The sequence below is a fragment of the Grampus griseus genome, assembly GCF_964374135.1.
Source record: "Grampus griseus genome assembly, chromosome: 15".
Lineage (NCBI taxonomy): Eukaryota > Metazoa > Chordata > Mammalia > Artiodactyla > Delphinidae > Grampus > Grampus griseus.
In genome coordinates, this window is record NC_139009.1 from 14,899,370 (window position 1) to 14,925,690 (window position 26,321).

At 37.9% G+C, this 26,321-nt stretch overlaps 1 protein-coding gene across 15 annotated transcripts in view; it reads right to left on the reverse strand.

Moving 5' to 3' along the window:
• The window catches only part of PUM2 (pumilio RNA binding family member 2), a 91,806-nt gene extending 66,577 nt beyond the window's left edge, over positions 1-25,229 (reverse strand). For 7 of the 15 annotated variants that reach the window (XM_082672206.1, XM_082672204.1, XM_082672213.1 and 4 more), the window contains exons 1-2: positions 25,097-25,229; positions 4,170-4,238 (exon numbers count right to left, since the gene is read on the reverse strand). In XM_082672206.1, the coding sequence (XP_082528332.1) occupies positions 4,170-4,220 (51 nt within the window). In that variant the 5' untranslated portion in view covers positions 4,221-4,238; positions 25,097-25,229. Of the gene's footprint in view, positions 1-2,162; positions 2,237-3,128; positions 3,234-4,169; positions 4,239-25,096 lie in introns of those variants that run through there. The other 8 variants (XM_082672209.1, XM_082672214.1, XM_082672208.1 and 5 more) reach the window with 4 other exon arrangements.
• Positions 25,230-26,321: the final 1,092 nt, after the last annotated feature.

Below are 26,321 nucleotides of genomic sequence, written 5' to 3' on the forward strand. Positions count from 1 at the left end.
GTAACATCTAAACTGGGACACTTCTGAGAAAGGGAGTGCTATTAACAATTATGCCACGAAAACACGTATCTGGACAGTCTGGGCAAATTAGGATGTAAGGTGACTCTATTTACAATGGAAGTTCATAAAAGATAGGCAGGCATAGATGCTAATAACCAAGTGTGTAGAACAACAGCCACAAGAGAACTCCAGAATGGTGCTTTTCCAGACTTTAATCTTTTCCGTTGATGAAAGATATCAATACTTAATGTTTTCAAATCATACTACTTCCCCAAATCTTCTACATTCCCAATATCCCTTAATATCAGCAGCAAATATTATTAGATGTCATCACTCCCAATGGGAAGCAGTACTGTAAACAGTCAAGGCACTCAAGAGTTCAAACTGCTGTTCAAGCACTGTTACTTGGTATTGGGCCAGTTAAATAACTGTTCTGAGCCTCAGTTTCTTCATCTGTAAAGTAAGGATAATAATAAAGCTACTGTTATAGAGTTTTCTATGAGGCAATAATGAAATAATATAAGTAAACTACTTAGAACAGCATCTAGCACGTGGCAAACATACATATTACGTATCTTCACTACGAAAAGTATGAATCCTTTAAGATTCTAAAACATGAGTAACATGCTGGCCAGCAACATTTAATTGGCTGATTATTTTAAATGATTATAAGAGTATTCATTACAAAAATCTTGTCTATAGCTGTTTGCCTTCTTTTTAAATTTGAGTATCCTGGGGGATCATGAAACTACACTACTTACATCAATAAAAAAGTTGCCTAATAAAGTCACATTTTGCATAAGGAAACAGAATCAGAAGTTAAATAAACTATCCAAGATTACATGTAAGATTACATATATAGCTAGTAAGTGGCAGCATTAGGAGCTGAAACCATAACTGTTTAATTCTAAAGCCCATTTTCTTTACACTTAACTACCACAGAAGATGGTTCTTTCCAATCATAGTCTAACTCATCAATATTTCTAAAAATATTCAGTTATTAGGCCACGACTAGCCATAATGAAAAAAATAAAACAGTTCAAGATGTTATCAGGATATTCAGACTATATAATGTGGGAATTCATTAGAGTGGATAAAGTTTATGATAGAATGTCTAATATAGGGATTTATAGACATTGGCGATAATCAGCTATTTAAAACAGCTGATTTCCATTCCAGTTATCCCTAACAGCTCAGATCAGAGCTAGAGCATTTGGGAGGTATATGTGATTCATACAAAAAGCTATTCTTATTACTACCTTCAAAGAAGTCAGTCTTTGTCACTAGTGATATAGCACTAGTGATAGATCTGAGAGAAATACATAGTACTAATGATAGATCTGAGAGAAAACAGAAGTCTCCTTACTCTTCTCTCCAGTACTACCTGGGATCTTAGTACATAAATTTTCTCTAATGTTTTCTTTAAATAGTACTGTGTCAGAAAAGAAAGGAGGGAACTTTATCATACTAAGCTATGAAAATACTCCCCCAAAACACATTAACTCAGTGATTTAAAGTTAAATTCTGGGTTCCCTAAAGAATTTCAGGCAGGAGCCTCTTTTTCCATACACACACACACACACACACACACACACACACACACACACACACACACACAAAGTTCCTGTTTAATTTTTATATATAAAAATAAAGGTATGTGTCTCTGCAGTATAGTTTTAAAACACCACACTAATGAAGCTGAGTTCAACCGCCTATGGGTTAGCTTTGTTCTTTTTAAGCCATGTGACATAACACAAACTGTTAGGCCTTTTGACAAAAATGTGCTACGGAAAAAATTGGAAAGGATGAGTTTATGAATGGATGAATACAAATCTGTTCCTACTCTGGATGAACAACTAGAAGAAACCGCCCTTCTGATGATGAGTCAGTAAAAGCTATCATGATCTACATAACCCAGTACGTTTGAAAATAACCCTGTATGTAATGCAGTGCTTTGTACATTATAGATTTACAGCAACTTAAGACATAATAAGTAAAGCTTTATCTTTAAAGAAAAAGTCAAGATAGGGCAATATATAAGAAAAGGATGTCGCATTAAAAAAAATAAACAAGCAATTTTAGAAAACTCAAGAGCCAGAAACTCAAGGCTGCTTTTAGGTTATTAAAATGAATGAATTCTGGGATAAAACAAAAAACCTCACCTGTCAGGAAAGGAGGAGAAGACTGGTGAGAGAGAGACAGGCAAAGAAGGAAATCCCAGAAGGTTCCCTGCTGCCTGCGAGATGAGGAAAGATAGAAAGGCTTGTGGGAGAGAGAACCCAGAGACAGAAACCTCAACAGGTTTCTTAGCTATCTCTTAGAGGTAACAGAATTAGTTGGTAAACTGTTAAGAAAAAAATTTAATTAGTGAGTAACAGCTTATTTAAAAATACATTTTTAATAGATGAAGGTCACAGAAGCACTGACCTGCTGCTACCTGCCAAAAAACCAGACAGCCTAACCCTAGCCATTTTTACTCTGCATATCTGACATTCCCATTAAGAAAAGCCTAGATTTAAGCTTGGATCATTTAACATGCTATTAAAACCAGCCTCTCTTCTCCAAAAACCTCAAATACCCCTCCCTCCACCCCCCAAATACCTAAACTCTCTCAACTACTGTTTCTGATCACGACATTTTTTTTTTAAACTGCCAACATGTCTTTGGGTTTATCAAATACTACTTAAAAAGGGAGGGGAAAAAAAGAGCCAATTTGTAAATACATACACAGTGTAGATCTGCAAAGTAAAGCGTCGTGGGGTCTAAACAGAATCAAGGTAAGGGTGTGACTTTATCTGGTCTTTAAGAAAATCAAGTTCAAGTTTGTCACAGACTAGGCTGAAGCACTGTTCAAACCTGCTTTTAAGATATGTTATTCTGCTTTCTAAAGACCAAAGAAAACAAGTAACAGGGAAAAAAACAAAAGCCCTTTTCAACTGCTTCTCTTTATTCACCCATAGTGTAAATAATGCCTAAGCCGCCACTGCACCGCAGTGAAGCTACAAGGTTCTTTTTTAACTAAAAAATTATTCCCTCTCTCAAATTTTCTTAGGGCCCAGAGTTTTACCTTAAGCGCTGGACTAACAAGTTTACTTTGGCAATACTTATGCTTAAGCACCTTAACTCACCCTTAAATCAGTCCTCTGAAAATGACAAACTCTTTGGAAAACGCTGTTCTGAAGAAGGGGAGGGTTAGCTAGCTGCAGGGTGCCCTCTTGTGGCCCAGAAGAGTGACTGGACTCTTTTTCTGCATCTGAAGAGCACAGCATTGGATGGAGTGAGTCTCATGAAGGTCTACCAAAGTAAAATAATCTCCAGGAGCAAGCGGTTAATTACACATCTTAGGTCTGTTCACGGTTATTTTCTATTATCAAAGTCCACACTATGTTAGTACTACAGAACATGACAAAACAAAATGTGACCGCAAGGTTTTCATAATCAATTAAAGTTTTCTAAATATTCATTAGGTATATGGAAAACTAAGTAGTTTTGATGTCTTAAATTATGTAATGGTGAGGTTAAATGGGATGCCCCAATGAAAATCACAGATTAACAGGACTGATAAAAGCCAAAATTTTAGAGTGCCCACTGTGCCCTAGTCATTCAAAGCTAACAATCTACAGAGGAGACTAATATAAAACAAATAAACTGTAACCAGTAACATAATAAAAGTATGTACAAAGATCCATGAGAAGTCAGATGAAGAATTAATTTTACTGCAGATATCAATGGGACAATAAAGAGTCTTTTTCAGTAGAGTCCTGCAGAGGATTAGAAGTTTATTAAGCAAACAATGAACAAGGAGAAATTTTTGTAAGAAAGAACAGTGAACAATTAAGTGTGGCTAAAGCAAACATAGCATACATATATAAAACAGCAGGACAAAGATCAAGGAAGGCTCTTTTCTGATCAAAGTAATTATGGTCCATTACCAAAATAGAAGACATTATCAGGTCAATCAAATCAACTAGACACAAATAACCTCACTAAAATTACCGCTAAAAGTTAAAAAAAAAAAGCTAAAAATCCCACAACCACAGATTTTAAAAGCCCACATCATTTGGAAGATATAACCACTATTTTCAAGGAGATTTATGGTTAAAAAACAAGTCTCAATGGCTTAAATAATCGAAGTGAGGTATACATTCTTAGTATTCATAAATATTTACCTCTCCCATTCCCCGAGATTCTAATGCAAGAGCTTGAAAATCATGATTCATTTCATCCACAGATCAAACCTGTTAAATAACAAAAAGAAACATTAGTAGAAAGAAAAATTTGAACAACAGACTGCATCAACTATTTTTATATTACACTGCTGCTATTACTGATGTTACAGCATGAGCTGAGATGGACAAGAATCCATTTCTCTATAAAGACAGGTTTTCCTAAATAGAGCACCACAGTAATCTACACTAAAATTTGTGGGAAACCTGGGGTCAACGGTTCCTGGATTATTCTGTGTGCCAAAAGAAACCCCTACTAGTTTCCTGCGCAAAAGAAAAGAAGTGAGCTCACGTACTAAAATACAGTTACCTTTTTTTTTTTGGCCATGCTGCGCCGCACGCGGGATCTTAGTTCCCGGACTAGGGATTGGATACCTGCTCCCTGCCGTGGAAGCGTGGAGTCTTAACCACTGGACCTCCAGGGAAATCCCCAGTTATCTTCTTTTAAAAAAAAATGCTGTAATTCCTATTACAAAATTATTACTTTGCACTACTTCTTTAAGATTTCTCAAAATTTCTCAGAATTTCATTATTTGTGGATCTTATAACAATGATAAAAAAAATTTTTTAAAGTGGTGATCCAGTTCTACCTCAAAGCAACATATAATCTGCTGTGAGAGTAATTATAATATTCAGAGGTTTCCTTAAGAATAATTCGTTTCCCTACAATAATCAAAACAGCATGGAAATGGCACAAACACATATATCAATGGAACAGAAGAGAGCCCATAAATAAACCCATGCACTTACGGTCAATTAATCTATATAACAAAGGAGGCAAGAGTATACATGGAAAGAAGACAGTCTCTTCAGCAAGTGGTGCTGGGAAAACTGGACAGCTACATGTATTATAAAACAATGAGATTAGAACATTATCTCATGCCATATTAAAAAAAAAAAGCTCAAAATGGATTAAAGACCTAAATGTAAGACTTGAAATCATAAAACTCTTGGAAGAGAACAGAGGCAGAACACTTCTGACATAAATCGCAGCAATATTTTTTGGATCTGTCTCCTAAGACAAAGTAAAAGCAAAAATAAACAAACGGGACCTAATTAAACTTAAAAGCTTTTGCATAGCAAAAGAAATCATCAATAAACTGAAAAGACAACCAACAGAATGGGAGAAAATAATTGCAAATGATATGACTAACAAGGGGTTAATATCCAAAATAAACAGCCAATACAACTCAATTAAAAAAAAAAAACCCACCCCCAGCCAAAAAAAACACACACCCCAATCAAAAAATGGGCAGAAGACCAGAATAGACATTTTTCCTGAGAAGAAATACAGATGTCTAACAGGCACATGAAAAGATGCTCAACATCACTAATTATTAGAAAAATGCAAATCAAAACAACAGAGATATCACCTCACAACTATCAGAATGGCTGTCATCAAAAAAATCTACAAATAACACAGGACTTCCATGGTGGTGCAGTGGTTGGGAATCTGCCTGCCAATGCAAGAGACAAGGGTTCGATCCCTGGTCTGGGAAGATCCCAAATGCCGCGGAGCAATTAAGCCCGTGCGCCACAGCTCCTTAGACTGCGCTCTAGAGTCTGCGAGCCATAACTACCGAAGCCCGCGTGCCTAGAGCCTGTGCTCCGCAACAAGAGAAGCCACCGCAATGAGAAGCCTGCCAACGCAACAAAGAGTAGCTCCCGCTTGATGCAACTAGAGAAAGCCAGCGCGCAGCAACGAAGACCCAACGTCGCAATCAATTAATAAAAACAAGGGCCAGAAATTCCCCTAAACTTTATGAAAGCAAAATCTACGGATTCAAGATGCTCAGTGAGGGGCTTCCCTGGTGGCGCAGTGGTTGAGAGTCCGCCTGCCGATGCAAGGGACACGGGTTCGTGCCCCGGTCCGGGAAGATCCCACATGCCGCGGAGCGGCTAGGCCCATGAGCCATGGCCGCTGAGCCTGCGCGTCCGGAGCCTGTGCTCTGCAACGGGAGGCCGGAACAGTGAGAGGCCCGCGTACCGCAAAAAAAAGATGCTCAGCAAACCCCAGGCAAGATAAACAGGAAAAACAAAAACGAGACCCCACATCTACGCACATCATAATAAAAGTGCTGAAAATCAAAGAGAAAATCCTGAGAGCAGCGAGAGGAAAAACATTACAAAAAGGGGAAAAATGATGAGTGACCACTGACTTTGCACTAGAAACAATGGGGACCAGAATAAAAAGGACAGACTTTAGAGGGCTGAAAGAAGAAAAACGCTAACCTAGAATTTTTATCTGATGGAAATCTCCTTCAAGAATAAAGGCTAAAAGACATTTTTAGATAAAAGGAAAATAAAATGTTAAACAGACTTCCACCTCAGAAAATCCCTTAAAAAAATTCTTAGGCTAAAGGAAAAGGGTACCAGATGGAAACTCAAATCAGGAAGGAATTAAGAGCACCAGAAATGCTAAGTATGTGCATAAGTACAAAGGACTAGTTTTTCCTCTCAATTTCTTCAAAACACATAGGCCCATGTAAAGCAAAAATTTTATTATGAGTTTGATAACATATGTAGATGAACCAATTTACATGTACAACCAATACCTACTATAAAAAATATCTCTAGCCATACCATCATGACACCTAGTGATATAAAACAAAACTCAGTTTGAGATCAAAATACTCGTTTATCACACAACATTATACAGTTGGCCCTCTATATCCATGAGTTCCACATTGGCAGGTTTCACCAATCAGGGATCAAAAGTATTAAAAAAAAAAATTCCAGAAAGTTCCAAAAAGCAGGGAATTAAATTCCCTGAGGGCTGGTAATTATTTATCAATACATAGCACTGACATTGTATTTACAACTATTTACAAAGCATTTACATTGTATTAGGTATTATAAGTAATCTAGAAATGATTTAAAGTATACCCTAGTATGCACACAGGTTATATGCAAATGCTACACCATTTTATACAAGGAACGTGAACATCCTCAGATTTTGGTATTGGGCTGGGGAGGCACCTGGAACCAATACCCTGCAGATACTGAGGAACAACTGCACATCCTTAAATACATATATAGTTTGGAGGGGCCCCCAATTATCTGATTAAGTAAAGGAATCTTAGTCCAAATGTGTCCTACACTTCTCAGTCACGCAATCAAAGTTCTACATCTCACATGACACAATTCATTCTAATGTCTAGTATGGTCTGCTCAAACCATCTTTGATTTCCCTTGTTTCTTTAAAATTTCCTAAATTTGGGCAGCGTCCATTTTATTTTTCTATTTAAATAATTCCTAGGGTCTCCATATTGCCCTAGACTCGATGTCCTTTATATTCTTTTTCTTAAGATGATTTACATTTGTGATTTCACTTTCTTTAAACCTTACATTTTATAGACCTTGTATTTTCTAGATTTCCCATCCCATTACAGCCTCAACTTCTTCCAAGCATCAACTGCTTCCCAAACCTAATGGCCAATCCTTTGAAAGCTTTGAGATACTGCTGACATGTTATCAGGAATCATGTATTGATACTTTCAATCACCTAAAGAGGTGTTCTAATTTCTTAAGAATGCTTCAAATTTAAATCCTACCAACTTGACAATGCAGCCATATAATTCTGAGTTCATAATTCAATTTATGAACACACACTAAATGATATTAAGCCCTGAAATCTGGGCTCAACATACAAAGATGACACCAATTACAGTCATTAAAAAAAAAATCTCCCATGTGACATCTTATTTACCTGTATCCTCTGAGGACAGACTGTCCTTATTAAGAATTATTCCACTAGGGCCAAAAACATAAGATTCTTATTATTTAGGATGGAAATAGTTCTAAAATGGATTCATTATTCTGCAATCCTGAAGAAAGAATAATGGACAAATTTTATATCTAAGATAATGTGGTAGAGTACAAAGAGTATGTGATTTTAATTCAGAATATGAGAGTTCGAGTTTTAACTTTTGCCCGTTGTCCAACCTCTAAATCTTACTTATCTGTTGTGAAGATCAAACTAGATAATGTATCCAAAAGTGTTTTGTGAGCAATTAATAAAAAGTGCTAAACAAATAACTAGTTACTATTAAGATCATTACATACTACTCGAGAAAGAACTGATACTTCCTGAGACTCTTGGGGTGCTCAATGTTTTGTGTTTCTTGTATGCTTCTGTTAGTATTTCAGCCTCCTGCCTTGTCAGGTTAAATATCACTTGACTTGAACATACAGTATCCCTTCTGACCTTTCTAATTAGGTTGCTTTTAATTTGTAGTAATCTGTAGCCTCAGATGAGTGTGGTAGACTTGTAAGAGTAAATAAGCTCTAAGAAGGAAACTACCTCCAACAAACACAAAAACACATTCTAAAGTTACAATCCTTTCTTAGGAAAGCAATTTGGCATCATATATACAGGTTCGTACATCTTGAGCCCATCTCCCTAACTTTGAAAATCAATCCTAAAAAGAAAACCTAAATACAAAAAAGTTTTATGTACAAAGATGTTTGTAGCAGTGTTGCTTGCAGATCCTGAAATTATAAGCTGCATAACTGCCTCACAATATTTAAGTGATATAACACATCTATAAAGTATAGTGTAGCTATTAAAAATATCATAATTTTTAGTTTATTACAATAAATCTGTATAATCTATGAATGAAAGAAAGGAGATTTTTATTAGGAAAAAAGGAGTAGACTTAAGAAATCTTCTCAGGCAGTGTCTTATTTAGTTAAACATGCACTTACCATGTGATCAAGCTATGTGCATCCAAGGCATTTACCTAAGAGAAATGAAGACTATGCCCACATAAAGTCCTGTACCTATTTAGAGCATCTTTATAATGGAAATGACAGAAACGCCTCTACACAGATGACTGGATAAACACACTGTTATGCCATACGATGGTGTACTGCTCATTGATAAAAAGGAGCGAACAGTGCCACAACAGGGATGAATCTTCTTCAAATGTGGAATAAAAACCTTCACACAAAAGAATGCGTATTGTGTGATTCCAAAATGAATCAGTAGTACCAAAAAGCAAATCAGTGGTTGCTTGGGGTTGGGAAGCAGAGAGGATTACCTGAAAAGAAGTACTTCTGTATATTAATTCTGGGGTTGTTACATTAGTGTATAGATTGATTGGTATTGGTGAACCATATACTTTTTAGTGTATGTAAATTAGACCTCGATAAAGTTGATGTTTTAAAAGATGACTGTATAACATGAACTGAAATTATGATAAAACTAAAGAGATCAAAACAATATGGTATTGGTACAAAGAGAGACAAAGAGAGGGACAGAACAATAAATTCGAGAAACTGAAAAAAAAAAAATCTTCTCAGGAATAAAAGCATCAGAGCTTTACCAAAGCCTCTTCTTTGCTTACTTCTACATTTTCATCCGTGGTCCAAACAGATAAGGTAATAAGGTAAAGAAACTCTGGATATATGCGAGAGGTATCTTAGCTATATGGATCCACATACTTTTGTGGTGAATCATGCCCTAGTGCAGGGGTCAACAAACTTATTCTGTAAAGAGCCAGACAGTATACATTTTAGACTTTACAGGCCATATGGTCCCTCAACTTCTCAACTGTGCATCTGTAGCACAAAAGCAGCCATAGACAATAAGAAAATGAGTGAGCACGAATGTGTCCTAAGAAAACTTTATTTATGAACAGTGAAGTCTGAATTCCATATTTTTTCATGTGTCACAAAATATTATTTTTCTTTTGATTTTTTCCCCCAACCATTAAAAATTCTAAAAGTCAATTCTAGAGAGCAGTTCAAACAAAAACAGTTGGTGGGCCAGATCTGGCCTGTAGGCCAAAGTTTGCTGACCTCTGCTCTCGTGCATTTACTCTCGACTGTTCCACAAAAAATCAAATGCAGATAATTCACTCTCAAACTCGAGCAGACCCAAAGTTAAGCATCAGGGCTTTGCTTTCAACCTTTTCATTTATACTCTCACCATGTACATTTTTTATTTTAATAATGAACGGGAATTTCATATTACGTTTAATGGAGGTTATTTTATTATTTTCTTTCAATGACCAGGGTGGGTTATGGGGAAAAGACTTTAAAAACAAGATAGGGGCTTCCCTCGTGGCGCAGTGGTTGAGAGTCCGCCTGCCGATGCAGGGGACATGGGTTCGTGCCCCGGTCCGGGAAGATCCCACATCCCACGGAGCGGCTAGACCCATCAGCCATGGCCGCTGAGCCTGCGCATCCGGAGCCTGTGCTCCGCAACGGGAGAAGCCGCAACAGTGAGAGGCCCGCGTATCACACACACACAAAAAAAGACAAAACAAAACTCACAAAGCAAGACTCAAGCTCAGCTTTTCAGTTTAAGGTGTTATTTATTTCAACTATGAGAACGCAAATGGAGGAGAAAGTAGGCAAAACAATGAGATACAAAGAAAATAAACACTTTCGATTCTTCTGCAATGACCTTCATATTAACCATAATGAAACTGCAGGGGTGGGGGTCACACATATGCCACTAAGGACTCTTAAAATTTCTGTGCTGGTGTCACCTGATGGCAAGGGAAAAGAATCTGGACATAATTTAACAACTCTCCCCTGCGTGGTTACACCTAAGGAAGAAAGAGAACAATCTCTTCTTTCAACAAGCAATGGAGTATCTAGCTATCAGTTATATAATACTGACCTGACTAGTTCCCTTGAAGAAAATGTATCCCAGAATTATAGTACACACTATACTGCTTGGGGGTATAAAGTCTGTCTTCATTGTTTTTTTTTTTTTTGGTCTGCATTATTAAGCCATGAAGCTTTCCAATATTATTTCCTTAAACAATTAGAATTTGCTAATATAGAAAATACATAATAGAAACTTTTCTATGGACAAGACCATGTGTAATCTTGAGGTAAATTTAAATTAAAAAGTTAATAGTTTTTGGGGCTTCCCTGGTGGCGCAGTGGTTGAGAGTCCGCCTGCTGATGCAGGGAACTTGGGTTCGTGCACCAGTCCGGGAATATCCCACATGCCGCGGAGCGGCTGGGCCCGTGAGCCATGGCCGCTGAGCCTGCGCGTCCGCAACGGGAGAGGCCACAACAGTGAGAGGCCCTCGTACCGCAAACAAACAAACAAACAAACAAAAGTTAATAGTTTTTGAGGTGATGTTTCTTAGCAAAAGAAGAGTGTCTTATTAAGTTCTAAAATTTAACAGTATTAGTTAATTTTTCTGTAGACAACATTACTAATTATGTGAGAAAAACAGATCAAGTACTTCAAATAACAACTTGGTTAAGTTTTGTGGGTTTTCATATTTACTAATGCGTAAGCCAAAAGGTTTACAAATAGTTGGTGTAATGAACCAAGAATATGCATTATTTTCTTAGGTAACATCTGATCCAATTCCTTACCATATGCCTACCATAAAAAATAGGTTGGGGGGAAAAAACCATTAAAGCTACAATAAATGGTATTAAAGCACCAGCATATAACACCAATTACATTTTTATAGTTTTATAATTAGTTCTATTTTAAAGCCATAGTAGTAATTAAACTCTGGAGTTAAAGGGGCTAGGAACTGTGTCTTAGCCAGCAAAATGCTCAATATATACTGAATGAAAAAAATCGTTCTATATTTTATGAAATGTAAATTCAGATCATGAAATCATCTAATATCTGGATAGTGACTGTTTATAAATGCCTTCATATATATGAATACACAATGCTCATTTTATAGAGACATAAACAAGACTTTTCCTCAGACTTTTTGTACAACTGAAAACATTTACCAAACATAAAATGAGTGCAACTTCCCATTGGCGCTACTTCTCCAAACTGGTCCTCTAATACCTAGAGGCTGCTGCTACCTCATGCATTCATTACAAAAACAACAAAATTACATGAAAACTGGGACTTCCCTGGTGGTCCACTGGGTAAGACTCCATGCTCCCAATGCAGGGGGCCTGGGTTCAATCCTTGGTCCAGGAACTAGATCCCTCAAGCGTGCCACAACTGAAGAGTCTGCATGCTGCAGCTAAGAAGCCTGTATGTCCCAGCTAAAAGATCCCACATGCAGCAACAAAGACCTGGCGCACCCTAATAAATAAATATTTTTTTAAAAATTACATGAAAACTTAATTGATTCACATAAGTCAATACACACAAAGAGTAACTTAAGCTGCTTATAAAATATTCTTAGTAGTCATACTCTTTGGACTGTTTTTAGTGAACATAATCATTGAGCATTAGTGGTATCCATTGAAAACAGGTACTAAAGTCCTTAAGAATACCTTAGTCTCTTCAGCATAGTAAATCACTTATGCAAAATTTCCAACAAAATTCATTTGTTTAGCAATACCTTTTCTTATCCATATGACAAAGGTAAACGTAAATCCAGGTGTAAGTATTTCTGGCAGACCATTAGCCTTCACAGACTTAATATTAGAAGTCTCTAGGAACCACCATCAACACCTAGTAATCTGCTATTTATCTGGGGGTACAAATTGAATCACACACTTTTCTAGTGGTGTTGGACAAGTCACTCAGGTGGTAACTAAGCCAGGAACCATAAATATTTTTTTGATATTTGCTACTCATTTGTCCACATACTTCATGGGGGAATTACATACTTGTTTTACCAGCATTAAGAACAGTACTGTATAACTGACTTGACTATATTAAGGAAAAGTCAAATTTTACATTTTGAATAAAACTTGGCAAAAAAAATGTGTTATCAATATACAGACTCCCAGAAACCAGAAATCTTCAAAGACTCTAGCTCAAATCTTCTAACTAAGATTAGAAATTAAGATTGTTTCAGCACCGGCATTAAGACATTAAATAAAAGTTAACCAAATATTTATGTGCAAGAATACTTTAGCTCTTTGAGATCAATCTCAGATATCATATTTCTCAAGGAGATTAAATAGGGTAAATATATACTTACTTAATGCAAATATAAGACAAGGTTTTTTTTTTCCCTTAGAATTCTCTCAAAGGCGAATCACCATATATTTGAGTCCTTACAAAGTCTCTTGTATTACAAGGCATTCTCTCAATTGGTTTAGTTTAAGAAATAAAATACTGCTTATGGAAATTCTTTTTTTTCTTTGAAAAACAAAATACTGTTTAGAGAAGATCTACACACTAAAACAACCTCAATCAATGCTAGTTTTTCATGCTTTTACATATCACCTGAGAGAAGTAGGTCAAATAACTTAGATGGAAATGAAGATAATTATTAGATAATGCAAAGTGGCTCTAATGCGTCCAAGATACATGTGAAATGTCCAAGATATATCATGAAGTGAGTCCCCCAAAAGCAGTATTTCTAAATTAATGTTCTTATATGTAATTTAATATGCCATCACCCTAAAAGTGGAACAAGCAGACATTATATGCCTCATGACATAATGTAATACAAAACAGTACCACCAATGAAGAATTACTGCCTAAAAAAACCCTCCAGTAAACATCAATCTAATAATAAAGCTGCTAGATCTAAATACTGATTTATCAGAAATATGAGAGAGAGAGAGAGCAAAGTCAATAGATAACACAAGGAAGCAATCGCCCAATCTAGAATACGGAAAAAAGAAAAAATTCACCTCATTTCACTATCAATGAAATTTTTAAAAGAGGAGGAGAGGGAGAACTATTATATACACTAAAAGACTTAAAAGTCAAATACATTGTATAAACCTTGCTTGACTCCTGATTCTAACAAACCAACTATAAAAAAACTTTTTAGAAAATCAGGGAATTCTAGATATAGAATGGGTATTAGATGATATTAAGGAATTTTGTTAGCTGTGATAATAGCAAGAAGATTGCATTTTTTAATAAGTTCTCATCAGTAAGAGAATTTATGCTTAAACTGGCTACTGTCTGGGATTTGCTTTGAAATATTCAAAAAAGTAAAATATGGGTATAAAGATTTCACACACTGTTGAATATGGATGATAGATCTCCAAGGGTGTACTGTACTATTCTACTTGTGCTTGAAAATTTCCATAAGTTTAACAAAATAACAATATGACAAGCAGCCATGTGAAGCAGGTGGTATTTAAGCTGGGCCCTGAAGGATAGGTACAATTTGGACACCCCCTCCACCACACACACACACACACACGCGCACACACACACACACACACACACACTTTTAAACAAAACATTTATAAACTGCAACTTATAAAGTGGGTTACTCTCCAGAAAGTTAACTGACTTATGGTCCAAGCTGTTGTTTAAACCTAACATCACTTATTATTTCAACCATATTTTTGACAAGTAGTATATGAAATTTAAAAAAACAAAACAAAACTGATTTCCAAATGAGCATAAACCTTCTTGCACTAATTTCTATCAGACACCATCCCCCAAAGAGAACAAGAGAATGTACTGAGCACTTGATTTTATGCCAGAGATGATACTAGGAACATTATATTTAATTCTCATTACAATTCAGCAAAGTAGGTATTGTACACCTACTTTACAAATAAGGAAATTGTGGTCAATTTCCCTACCGTAATAGACAAACTTACTAAAATGGCAGAGGATTCAACACCATCAAGACTTCAAAAGCTCCATGCTCTTTTCTATACCAACCAAGCATAAACCATCACTCTGTTCCCCAACCTTCCTTTTGCTAAACTATTCCAGTCCCCTGGACAGCTCTTTGCCATTTATCTCTTCATGTGCAGATCCTACAAATCCCTTAAAGTTTGGCTCAAATGCCACTTTCTCCATTAAAACCTCCTCCAAGTCATCTTTTTCTCAATTCTCATGGCATTTAATTTATATTTTTCAATGTATTAATATCATCTTATCCATCAGACTTTAAAACTTCTCTCAATCAGAATTATGATAGAAAAAACATGAACCACAATTTTGCACTTTCTGGTTATGCCAGTGTTCTGTGAAATGTTAACAGTCATGAGGAAGGAGACCAAAAGAAGGATACTAAATACTGTAATAGGGAGAGAGGGAAAATGATAATATTATCAACTATACACCCATTAAAAAGCATGAAATGGATACATTTACGCATACATGGAAAAAATTCTAGGATACTAAGTGAAAAGGCAAGGTGAAAACAGTGTTTCTATCATTCCACTTTTGTAAAACAGAAAACAATCAGAAAGCGTGACACAACCATTAACAGTGGTCACATCAGGAAAAGGGTATGCATGATTTTTATTTTACATTTTATAGTTCTATACTCTGAATATTTGCCATTTGTTACTTATATTTTTAAAATATTTAAAATATATACACGTTAAAAATCACTATAAACAAGTTAACTTGGAAATCAATAGTCTTATATGGTAGAACTCAAATATACATACACCTATACATAAGAGAGGTTATCATGACTTATCAACAAACATAACAGAAAAACATCTTTTCAATAAATTAAGCATCACTTAAAAATATTCTCTGGAATTCCCTGGCGGTCCAGTGGTTAGGACTCAGTGCTCTCACTGCCATGGGCCCAGGTTCAATCCCACCCCTTATCTGTAAACTTTTAAGGGTTTTTAAGATGATATAAAGGAATTTACACATATACCCAATACCTACTATAGTAACTATCTCTAGCCACACCTTCATGAGACTTTGAGTTTAAAAAAAATCAAAATCCAATTTGTAGATCTAAATATTCTATCATCACCTTATTTAAAGGAATTACACTGTGGTCAGCACTTAGTTTTTTAAATCTAAGTTAGTTCTACCTTACTCTTTGATATATTTCTGCAAAGTGTTTAAAAAAAACAATGGAGCCAACCAAATCATACATTTAAACACAATATATTTGACAGTATGCTATAACAAACATGATTTACGTATTTCTAGCTTTCAAAGTATTTCATAGTATTGTTCTTTGTAAGTATTCTTTGACAAAAAGTTAGGAAAGAAGAGGTGAGCTGGTTTAAAAACAATTTACCATCACTCCCTACCACTCAAGACTATCACTGACCCGAATTCAGAAAATCCCAATGGAAGCCAAAATACTCCAGTTTCACACAGCAATGTGAATACATAAAATTAATCACTAGAGGAAGCTAACTCCAAGTCTGGTGCCCTGAAGGTTAATTATCCGGGGTAAAATACACCACATTAAAATCTGAGATGGATCAAAGATGTGCCCTTCTCAGTACACATAGTGAGGATCTGTAAATTGATCCTCAGGAAACTAAACGTGCTAACATTTTGGAAACACTTCATGTACTCCTCAGGGATATTAGCACCTCAATTTTAAGGTCACTGGTTCTCAAATCCTCACAGTACATCAGAATCTAGACAGAAGGTTTGAAAACTACTAACACTAAGATCCCACCTATCTAAGACTTATTTGAATTAGTCTGGGCAGGGAGAAAGGCACAGATTTTTATTAGCATTTTTAAGCTCTCCAGGCAATGCTTCCCTGTGCAGATAGGATTGAAAGCCTTACATACACCATACCACCTACAGCTAAGGGATATATTCACAAGCACCCTAATGGTTTTCCAATTAAAAAATTTTGTGTCATTCATCATGGTGTAACAGAAACAGAAACCAGAACCAAAAGATCTAGAATATGGTACCATGTTTGCCTCTAACTAGCTGAATGAACTCAGACCACTTGAACTCTCTGGTTCTGTTTCCCCATTTACAGATGAGAATAACAATGCTTCCTCATAAGGTTATTGTGCAGACTAAAATAGATAATATGTGAAACTGTAATATAAGTCCTTTCTAGAATATTAACTCATCATAATGAGTGAACATATTTTTTTCTGTTTAAGACTCAATATATAATCCTTTGACACAGTAATTTCTCTTCTGGTAATTTAACTTACATAAACAATAACATAAAAAGATGAACTGAATAATGGTATTTGCTGCAGCACTGCCTGCAGTGGTTCAAAAACAGAAAATGAACAACCTAAACTCGACAAAAATGCGTTAGCAAAATAAAAAGCCATACACTAAGTATTACAAGTTATTAAAGTTATATGTACTAATACAATAAAATATCCATGATATTAAATAAAAACACCAAGTTGCCTAAGGTGTGTAACCTGATCCCAGTTTTGTTTAACAAAAGAGGGGCAATGTATATATTTGTGTGGAGTATGAAAAAAATAAACATCTAACTGGTAGGAGAGGGGGTAGGTGTTGGTTTTATCTTTTTATATTTCTGTGTTGTAAGGCTTGTTGACATTAGCAAATGAAAGTTTTTTTAAAAAAGGTCCTATATTAACACAGTTTAAACACATTATAATTTAGAAGCTTTATCACAGTCAATAGAGTACAAGCAATCTTGTGCTATTTTCAGTTCAGTTTAGTACTAGGCTGAATGCCCAACAACAGAAGACTTGTCTAGAATGGCTACCTAGTAATTTTCAATTGTTACACAGTATCAATAGAATCAGTATGGCACCAAGGAGAAATAACTGAAGAAATGTTAATTAGGTTGTAACAGAGGACTAAAGGAAATCATTTGAGTTCATGGTCTGAGACAACTGGAAAAAATAAAAACCACTTTAAGCAGCAGACTTTAGTGCAGTTTTTAAAAGATTTTTTCCTCCGACAAAAATTTTCCAAAGTGTGTTCCTTAATCACCAATGCACAGTGTTCTTTAAAATAAGAGGTTTCTCGTCCAATACATTTAAGATATGCTGCTCCCCAGCACCCACTTGTTCTTTTGCAAGCTGAGTACATGGTCATTCTGGAATTCATTCTCTGTGATAACAGCATAGTAAAGGCTCTGAGAAGTCCCACAATTAAAACTGTTTAACTGGGAATTTCCTGGCAGTCCGGTGGTTATGACTCTGCGCTTACACTGCTGAAGGCCTGGGTTCCATCCCTGGTTGAGGAACTAAGATCCTACAAGCAGCACAGTGCGACATGCATGCATGCATAAATAAATAAATCTGCTTAACTTTAACCCAGTATTATTGTAACTTTCTGTAAGCATGTTAACACAAACCTGATTATTTTGAGAAGCAGCTATTTCTAGTCATTTCCAAGAAAAAAATGAAAAAGTTATCTATTTCAACTTTCTTGAACTTTTGTCTAGGAAAAGTCATAACCTATGACGGTTAAAAGGTTTTAAAATGTTTAGTTCATGATAGGCATAATAAATAGTCTAAGAAAAATATTAGCTGTACAAATCTTTGAATTAAACAAATATGAGGAAATTTTTTAGGTGATGAATATGAATTGTGATTTTTTAAAAAGTTCCTCAAATATTCAAGAACAAGCCTTGAATTGGTGATCTGTTTCCCAATAACTTTAAAGTGATATGACCAAACCAATTTCCTAAAGACATAAAAGTTTAAAAAAAAAAATTCTAAGTTGTTGCTTAGAAAACAACCAAAAACCAAACACCTAGACTGCAGTGTCTGAAAAGAGAAAACAAATCTATGTCAGTTTCAGGGAGTACTAAGTTATATGCCATAAAAAGTATCTGTGGTAGAAATAGTCTTGAGTATAATCTAAATGAAATTTACTCTATATTCATTTAAATAAAAATTTTTGGAAGAAGGCACACCAAGTAACTCATAGGAAATGTACACAATAAAACAAAAACTAATCTTAGGAAAATAACTAAGCAAATACTAAATAACAAAAACAGTAAGAACTTTAACTTCTGAAAGACACAAAGATGGGGGGGTGACACAGCACATTACAAAAAATTTTCATTATCCAATTCCTTGGAGACATCCTTATTTCTAACACTAAGCTTTAAAAGAAATCTCTTATATGGGGTATTATAGAGAACACAGAGTTGTAATAGAAAATATGCTCAACAACTCTCTTCGCAGATGCAAGGTTTCAGAATCTCCTTTTTTTAGAGTCAATCCCTGAAGGAAAGTCATGTGTCTAACTCCTCTAGCACAATCCAGGGAAAGCGATTCACAGTAATTATGTTAAGGGTTGCTGGAAAATATAGTCTGAATCTTCCCAAGATGTAATCTTGGATCTCCAAAGTCTTCTTCAGAATTATTCAAATTAAAAAAGGCCCTGGATTTCCCTGGTGGCGCAGTGGTTAAGAATCCGCCTACCAATGCAGGGGACACGTGTTTGATCCCTGGTCTGGGAAGATCCCACATGCCGCGAAGCAACTAAGCCGGTGCACCAAAACTACTGAGCCCACGTGCCACAACTACTGAAGTCCTCGTGCCTAGAGCCCGTGCTCCTCAACAAGAGAAGCCACGACAGTGAGAAGCCCACGCACCGCAATGAAGAGTAGCCCCTGCTCACCGCAACTAGAGAAAGCCGGTGCACAGCAACGAAGACCCAACGCAACCAAATAAATAAATACACTAAAAAAAAAAAAGGCCCTTTAATCTCGTGTGCTGCTACCTGTATCTCCAATCAAATCTTTTCGATTCTCCTCCTTACCTCCACTTTAAGCTCTGCCATTCTCCCCTATCTGGGTCACTACACATACTAAACCCTCTGGCTAAATGCTACTACTTCACCCATCTCTTGACTAAATTAACTTTTCTAAGTCTTTTTATAGTCAACTTTACCTCTTCTGGAAAGCTTTTCCTGACCCCCTGCAGTGTCTACCTAAGTCCAGAGCACTTTTGCAACACCACCTCCAGTGGCACTTAGTGTACTGCACTGTGTAAACGTGAGTTTAATCATCTTCCTCTCCACTGTAAACATAAGCTTATAGTTACAGTAAAACTATAAGAACAGGGATCACTGTACCACTAACATCTAAGGACAATCTGGCACATGATAGGCCTGCAAACCTCAAAAAATGAATGCAAGTTTCTGGTAGTCTAGCTTGATGAAATGATACAACTTAGAATACCCAGAGTAACAAATGGGCTGAAAGTCAGGTAATACTCCATGAGTATCTTCTCAACCAGACTTACCATAAAAATTAACAATTTATCTTTGGCAAGATCCTTGAATACTCCTATTTTTGCCAGTGTAGGAGCCAAATAATTTAGAGATTAAATGAAGGCACCTTTGGATGAAAAGCAATCAATTATATTTCAACTGCAAGGTGGTCTAAGAAAACATCTGTAGGCAAAACCTGGAGCTATCACCTTCTCTAAACTCCAAATCTTAATTCTGTTTATGTTAAATTGGTTTCAAATGACTCAGGTTTTGCCACATAAAGTACAACGTTTTGCATTAAATCATGCTAAAAGTGCTAATACTACATAGATGTTAAATAAATGACCTGGTCACCAAAATGGAAGACACAAGTAGCTCCTTCCTGTATACAATTCTTTGTTAGTATGTAACAAAGTCATACCATAGTCCATATTTTTCTCTACCAACAATGTGCCTCATTTGACTGCTTAGCAAAAGACCTGTACTTAGAGTCAGCCTGCCTCTGCCATTTATTTAGCTTTTTTTAACGTGAGAATGAATAAAACCATCTTATACATTAGTGAAGACTATCTCCTGCTGATCTCTTTCAGAAACAGTGCCTAAAATCAGAGATTACCACCTTGAGATCTAGAACTTGCTACTCTTGACATAAAATGTCCAGTAAAACTGAAACCACAAAGATTTCTCTAAAACTAGTCTCTCTACAAACTTTTTTTCTGGGGGACTAAAGGAAAAAAAGAAAAAAGTTAAACCCCCCCCATACTATTTTTTATGTATTCTGGTGGTTTTATTTTCCTAGGCAGGTATCGAATACGTGGTTTTGTAATGTCACTTTACAGTCAATTTCACCAAATCCCTTCCAGGAAGCAGATTTTTGGAGATTTTTATGGCCCAAATATACATATCACCCTAGGGAGGTGAAAATGGCTGCCTTCTTTTGCTGTACCATTTGCAGTCAAAGTATTCTGACACCCTAACTACCCCTTCTCCCTTCACACTTCTTCCCCCTTTTTGTATTTGGTAGCTACAGTGAAATTCTGGAATATATATATAAGGTGTACACAATCTAGATGTTTTCTAGTACTCTATAATCTTTTCTCGCTCCATAAGAGAATAGTAAGAGAATAAGAAGTGAAAATCTGTGATATGTAAACTGAAAATGGATGGGATTACAGAAGCTATATTTGCAGAGGTGGTATATACTAAAGAAACTATCTTTTTGCCAACATGCTTGAATAACCATCCCTTTTAACTTCTTTTTTTTGAATTTTTGAATTTTATTTATTTATTTATACAGCAGGTTCTTATCCCTTTTTAATTCTTTAATGCACTTTAGAAAAATGAGTCAGGCAAGGGCCAAACACAACTTTTCATTTTAAGAAAAATCAATGAGGGACTTCCCTGGTGGTGCAGTGGTTAAGAATCCGCCTGCCAATGCAGGGGACAGGGGTTCGATCCCTGGTCTGGGAAGATCCCACATGCCGTGGAGCAACTAAGGCCCTGTGCCACAATTACTGAGCCTGCGCTCTAAAGCCCGTGTGCCACAACTACGTGCCTAGAGCCCGTGCTCCGCAACGAGAAGCCACTGCAATGAGAAGCATGTGCACCACAACGAAGAGTAGCCCCCACTCGCTGCAACTAGAGAAAGCCTGTGCACAGCAACGAAGACCCAATGCAGCCAAAAATAAATAAATAAATACGATAAAATAAAATAAATTTAAAAAGTCAATGAAACAAAACCTTCTGCAATTTCAATAAGAATTAAAATGACCCTCTGTGGGAATTGCCTGGCAGTCCAGTGGTTAGGACTGAGCGCTTTCACTGCTGTGGGCCGGGATTCAATCCCTGGTTGGGGAACTAAGACCCCGCAAGCCTCGCAGCATGGCCAAAAAAAAAAGACCCTTTGGAAGCTGACACTTGTGTTCAATTAGGCAAGCTTTAATTTCTCATTTATAAATAAGCTGGATCTTTTGAGTTACTGAAAGGAAAAGTCACTAGGGAAAAAATATTACTAAGCTTATGTCTCTAAGCATACTGCTACATGAAAATCTGAGAAGAAAAAGCATATGCCATGCACCTACCTATACAATAATTCTATACAATGTATCACTGGAAAAGCATGAAAATAATATTTTTCTGTAAATTCACTTTTCCACTGCAAAAGCAACTTTAAAAAATGTCTTCTATCTATATTGCTAAATATAAAAATCACTATTTAAACGTTAGCTTCTAAATGATAGGGTTTGAAGAAACCTTTTTCCCACCACATCAGAATTCAGGAGTGAAGACATTAGGAGTTAGGCTGATGGTAATCTAAATAGCTCCTTTATTACTGAAAAGCTACACTGGAAAGCATAATCTAAACCTAGAGGAACAGGGCTTCCTAACACCACACCCCACAATTATCCTAACGCAGTCACAGGTAGCACCGGACAACCATGGTCCTCCTCCAGAAAGGGACAGAGTCTATCCCTGGTGGCCTCCAGAAAAAGCAAAGTGCTTTCTGCAGGGGGCAGGCGCCCAAAGAGAAAGAGGAAAGGGGCTGAGCGTACTTGATCAGTTCCTTCTTACAAACTCATCAAAGGGAAGAGTGAGAAGGTGGGACAATGGGAGCAAGTCAGACTATTTTTATGCTTTCTTAAGAACAGCAAAAAATCTAATATGTCACAAACCAATTTACACTATTATAAGTACAATTATTATCTTAATCACACCTGTCAGTAAAAATGGCCTTAAACTGTGAATGCAAGCTAGACGAAGCCATATGTGGTACAAGCATTCAGATGTCTAAAATATGTATCCACAAGTCTTAAAAACATGAGAAAATACGGAATATTTTCCTATCTTAGAAACGCAACGAATTCAAAGGTTGTTAAATTAGAAACTACAAAGAACTTGAGTCCAGGAGATAGAACCAACCTCCACTTAAAATTATGAAGATCCTATCAGTATCTATAAAAAGGGGACCGTCTGGTCACTGAGAAGATTGGTTTTGGATGTCACACCTGGCCCAAATCTCTGATAATTACTTCTGTAAATAGGATAAGTACCTGCACAAGAAAATAAATTATCTTTCAACACCAGAAATGTTTATAGACAAGTATGGAAGGTTTAAGAAACAAAATCCTCATATTCGTATCTGTGTTAAGACTGCATTATTTGGTTTATATACTTGTAATGCCTAAGAAAAACTGGCCTATTTAAAGTGACAACCTTGTAACACCAACTTTAATACGGCAGTAATTAACTTACTTTTAAAAAAGCTGAAATCTTACTAATATCAAAACATCAAAGAACTTTAGACTCAAATTAAGAAAACCATGTGTTAAAATTAAACAGTTTAAACTGTTTGAAGATGTTTAAGCTTGTTAATCGCAAATCTAACTCGAAGATAAGAGACCTGTGCAAATAACAAAAATGAACTTTACAAAAAACTGAACTTTAGAAGTGAGAGCGTGGCATGGACATATATACACTACCAAATGTGAAATAGCTAGCTAGTGGGAAGCAGCCGCATAGCACAGGGAGATCAGCTCGGTGCTTTGTGACCACCTAGAGGGGAGGGATAGGGAGGGTGGGAGGGAGACGCAAGAGGAAGGAGATATGGCGATATATGTATATGTATAGCTGATTCACTTTGTTATACAGCAGAAAGTAACACAACATTGTAAAGCAATTATACTCCAATAAAGATGTTAAAAAAAAAAAAGAACCAGGATTCTGAAATATAACTTTAATTTTTTAAAAAATACAGCTTACTTCATACAAAAACCGCCCTCAAGGACACCGAAAGACAATCTAAAATAACTGAATTTCACCAAAAATTGGACTTTTAAAGACATTCTTGAAATAAGGGAAATGCCAGCAACTATTTAGGACTGTGCAGATAAAGCAAATCATTTTTTAAAAGGATATTAAAAAACTAAGAACAGAAACGTATCCAATTAAAACTATTTATCTTTGTGTTTTTAACCGGATTCCTAGCCAGAAATCCTTAAATCATCCTCCAATGCTCCAGGTCACATGGTGAAGAGTCACCTATTAAACATGAATCCAAGCAGTAAACAAGCTTTTAAAATCCTTAGGTAACACCCTTTATTAAAATTTTCTTGGTATACAATACCTTTACAAGTATTACATTTCTCTCAAGCATTTAAAAGCCTTTATCTAATAAAGCTTTCCTCAAAAAACTTCACCCCAAAAAATCTGTCACCAGTTTTCTTAAGTTAAAATCTCACAAAGTACTAAAGTCCAGATTTTAACATGATTGTCTTATTACACCTAATACGTCCGCAATTCCCATCCTACCCAAATGTTTAAATATGTGTTACAATGAAAAGCTAAGAAAAATCGGTTTTCCCCTAGCTATGTTCTCATAAGTAACAGTAACTTTTACACGCGTGTTTGGGCATACAACTTTTAACAATTTGTCTTCCCCAAATTTGGCCCAGTTCAGATACAAAACGACTGCTAAAATGTTTTAAGTCCCTAATCTCTTCTTTGGTTTTAATGTACACATTTCCCTAAGTATCGAAATCTGTTCCGATAACAAAAACACAACATTCCTAACACACCGAACCCAAGTCGCCTTTTCTTTCAAACCCACACCTGTCTACCGGAAGCTTTTCCTGCACACACTCGGGCCCTCGAGAATTCCCACACTTGTTTTCATAAGCCCACGCCTTCCTCTTCGCCCACTTCCAACTCGCACGCTTCTCGGGATCCACCCGGCCTCTCCCCCCCATTCCCGGCCCAAGGGCTGGGCGAGCGGGCGGACAGCTCGGTCTCTAACCCCGAGCGCGCCGAAACCAAAGGAAGAGCCGGGTGGGCCACCCAGCGCCGCGAGGCTGAGGCGCGGGGAGGAAAGGAAGCGGGAAAGCCGAGAGCACCCCCCGCCGGGCCCACACCCCCTTCCGGCACCCCTCCCCCGGCATTGTGCGAGCGGGCCCAAGGCCGCAGCCGTCCCGGGCAGCCCGCAGGCCCCATCCACCCTCCCTCCGGCAGGCGGCCCCCGCCAAGGCCGCCACACAAAGCCCGGAGAGCCAACCCCACGGCGCCAGAGCACGGGGAGAGGGTGCAAGCGCGACTGACTTACGGGGCTGCTGCGGCCGCGCTGCCTCAGCCGGGGACACCGACCGTTGGGCACACGGCGGCGTCGCTCTTGGCCGTCCTCTCCTCCTCCGCCTTCGGTGGTGGCAATATCTTCTTTCTCCACCTACCTCCCTCCCCCCCACCCCACCTCCTCCTTCTCCTCCCCCTCCTCCTCCGAACCACCGAAGTACCGAGGGTGAGACACAGAGACTCACAACAACATGGCTGCCACCGCCGCCTCCCCTCCCCTCCCCCCAGGCCACCGGGCGCGCGCAAGGCACTCCGGGAAATAAGGGAGGGGCGCACTCACCGAGGTGCCGCTCCTCTCAGTGGCTTCCGACGCTTCTCCCGCGCTCCGGGCGCCGGCCGGCGGGAGTTCTGCGCGTGCGCACGCTTTCTGCGCTCGCGCGTTTCGGCCTTCCCTCCCGCGTGTGCTCCCCCGCCCTCACCTTTCGGGCTAGCTGCCAGTTCTGCGCTCGGCAGGGGCGCCAGGCGGGAGTTCGCACCGGGCTCGGGAGCGCGCTCCGGGGTCTGGAGGCGCAGGCGTGGTGTTTCCGAAGTCGGCTTACGTCTCTGTCTTCCCGCGTGGGGCCTAGTCTTCAGAACTCGTTTACCCTCGGCTTCCTGCCCCGTAGCTCATTGTTCTCCCCCAGCTGCCTGTGCGGGTATCAGCGCCCCCGACCTCGGTGTACTCCTCGCACTTCGCTTTCGTGGTGCTGGCACCCACAAGAGCCGGACAGTAATCCAGGCCTTTAGGTTTCACCCTTACCCTCTCCCCGAAGCAAGACGGTGGAGACACAACTTGGGTGGAAGAGTGAACCCTTTAAGTGGACTGTCATTCTCCTAGTCTTTACTGCATGGGCAGGTGGAGCCGGCTCAGCAGATTGCTGCCCCCCTTCCCCCCGTGCTTGGCCCGGTAAACACAAAGGAAACTCAGGTGGTTCTCCTACGCCCAAGTGTGTTCTGTTCAATGCTAATAGATGTCCCTGTAAAAAATGTCCTATAATCACGTAAGCATAGGAGACACTGGGATGTAAATATTTTGCCTGCTTTCTCCTTTCCCGCCGTTGAGCTGATAACAGCAAGAGTTTATGTACAGTTGCTTAGTCTGGGTAAAAAGAGGTGAACCCATCAGAGGCCCTCCCTGAGAATTCGGAACTGGGACTAAGAGACCCTAATCTCCCCCTAAGAAGTCTCTTAAACCTGGGATCTCTGGGCTGATTGGTCCT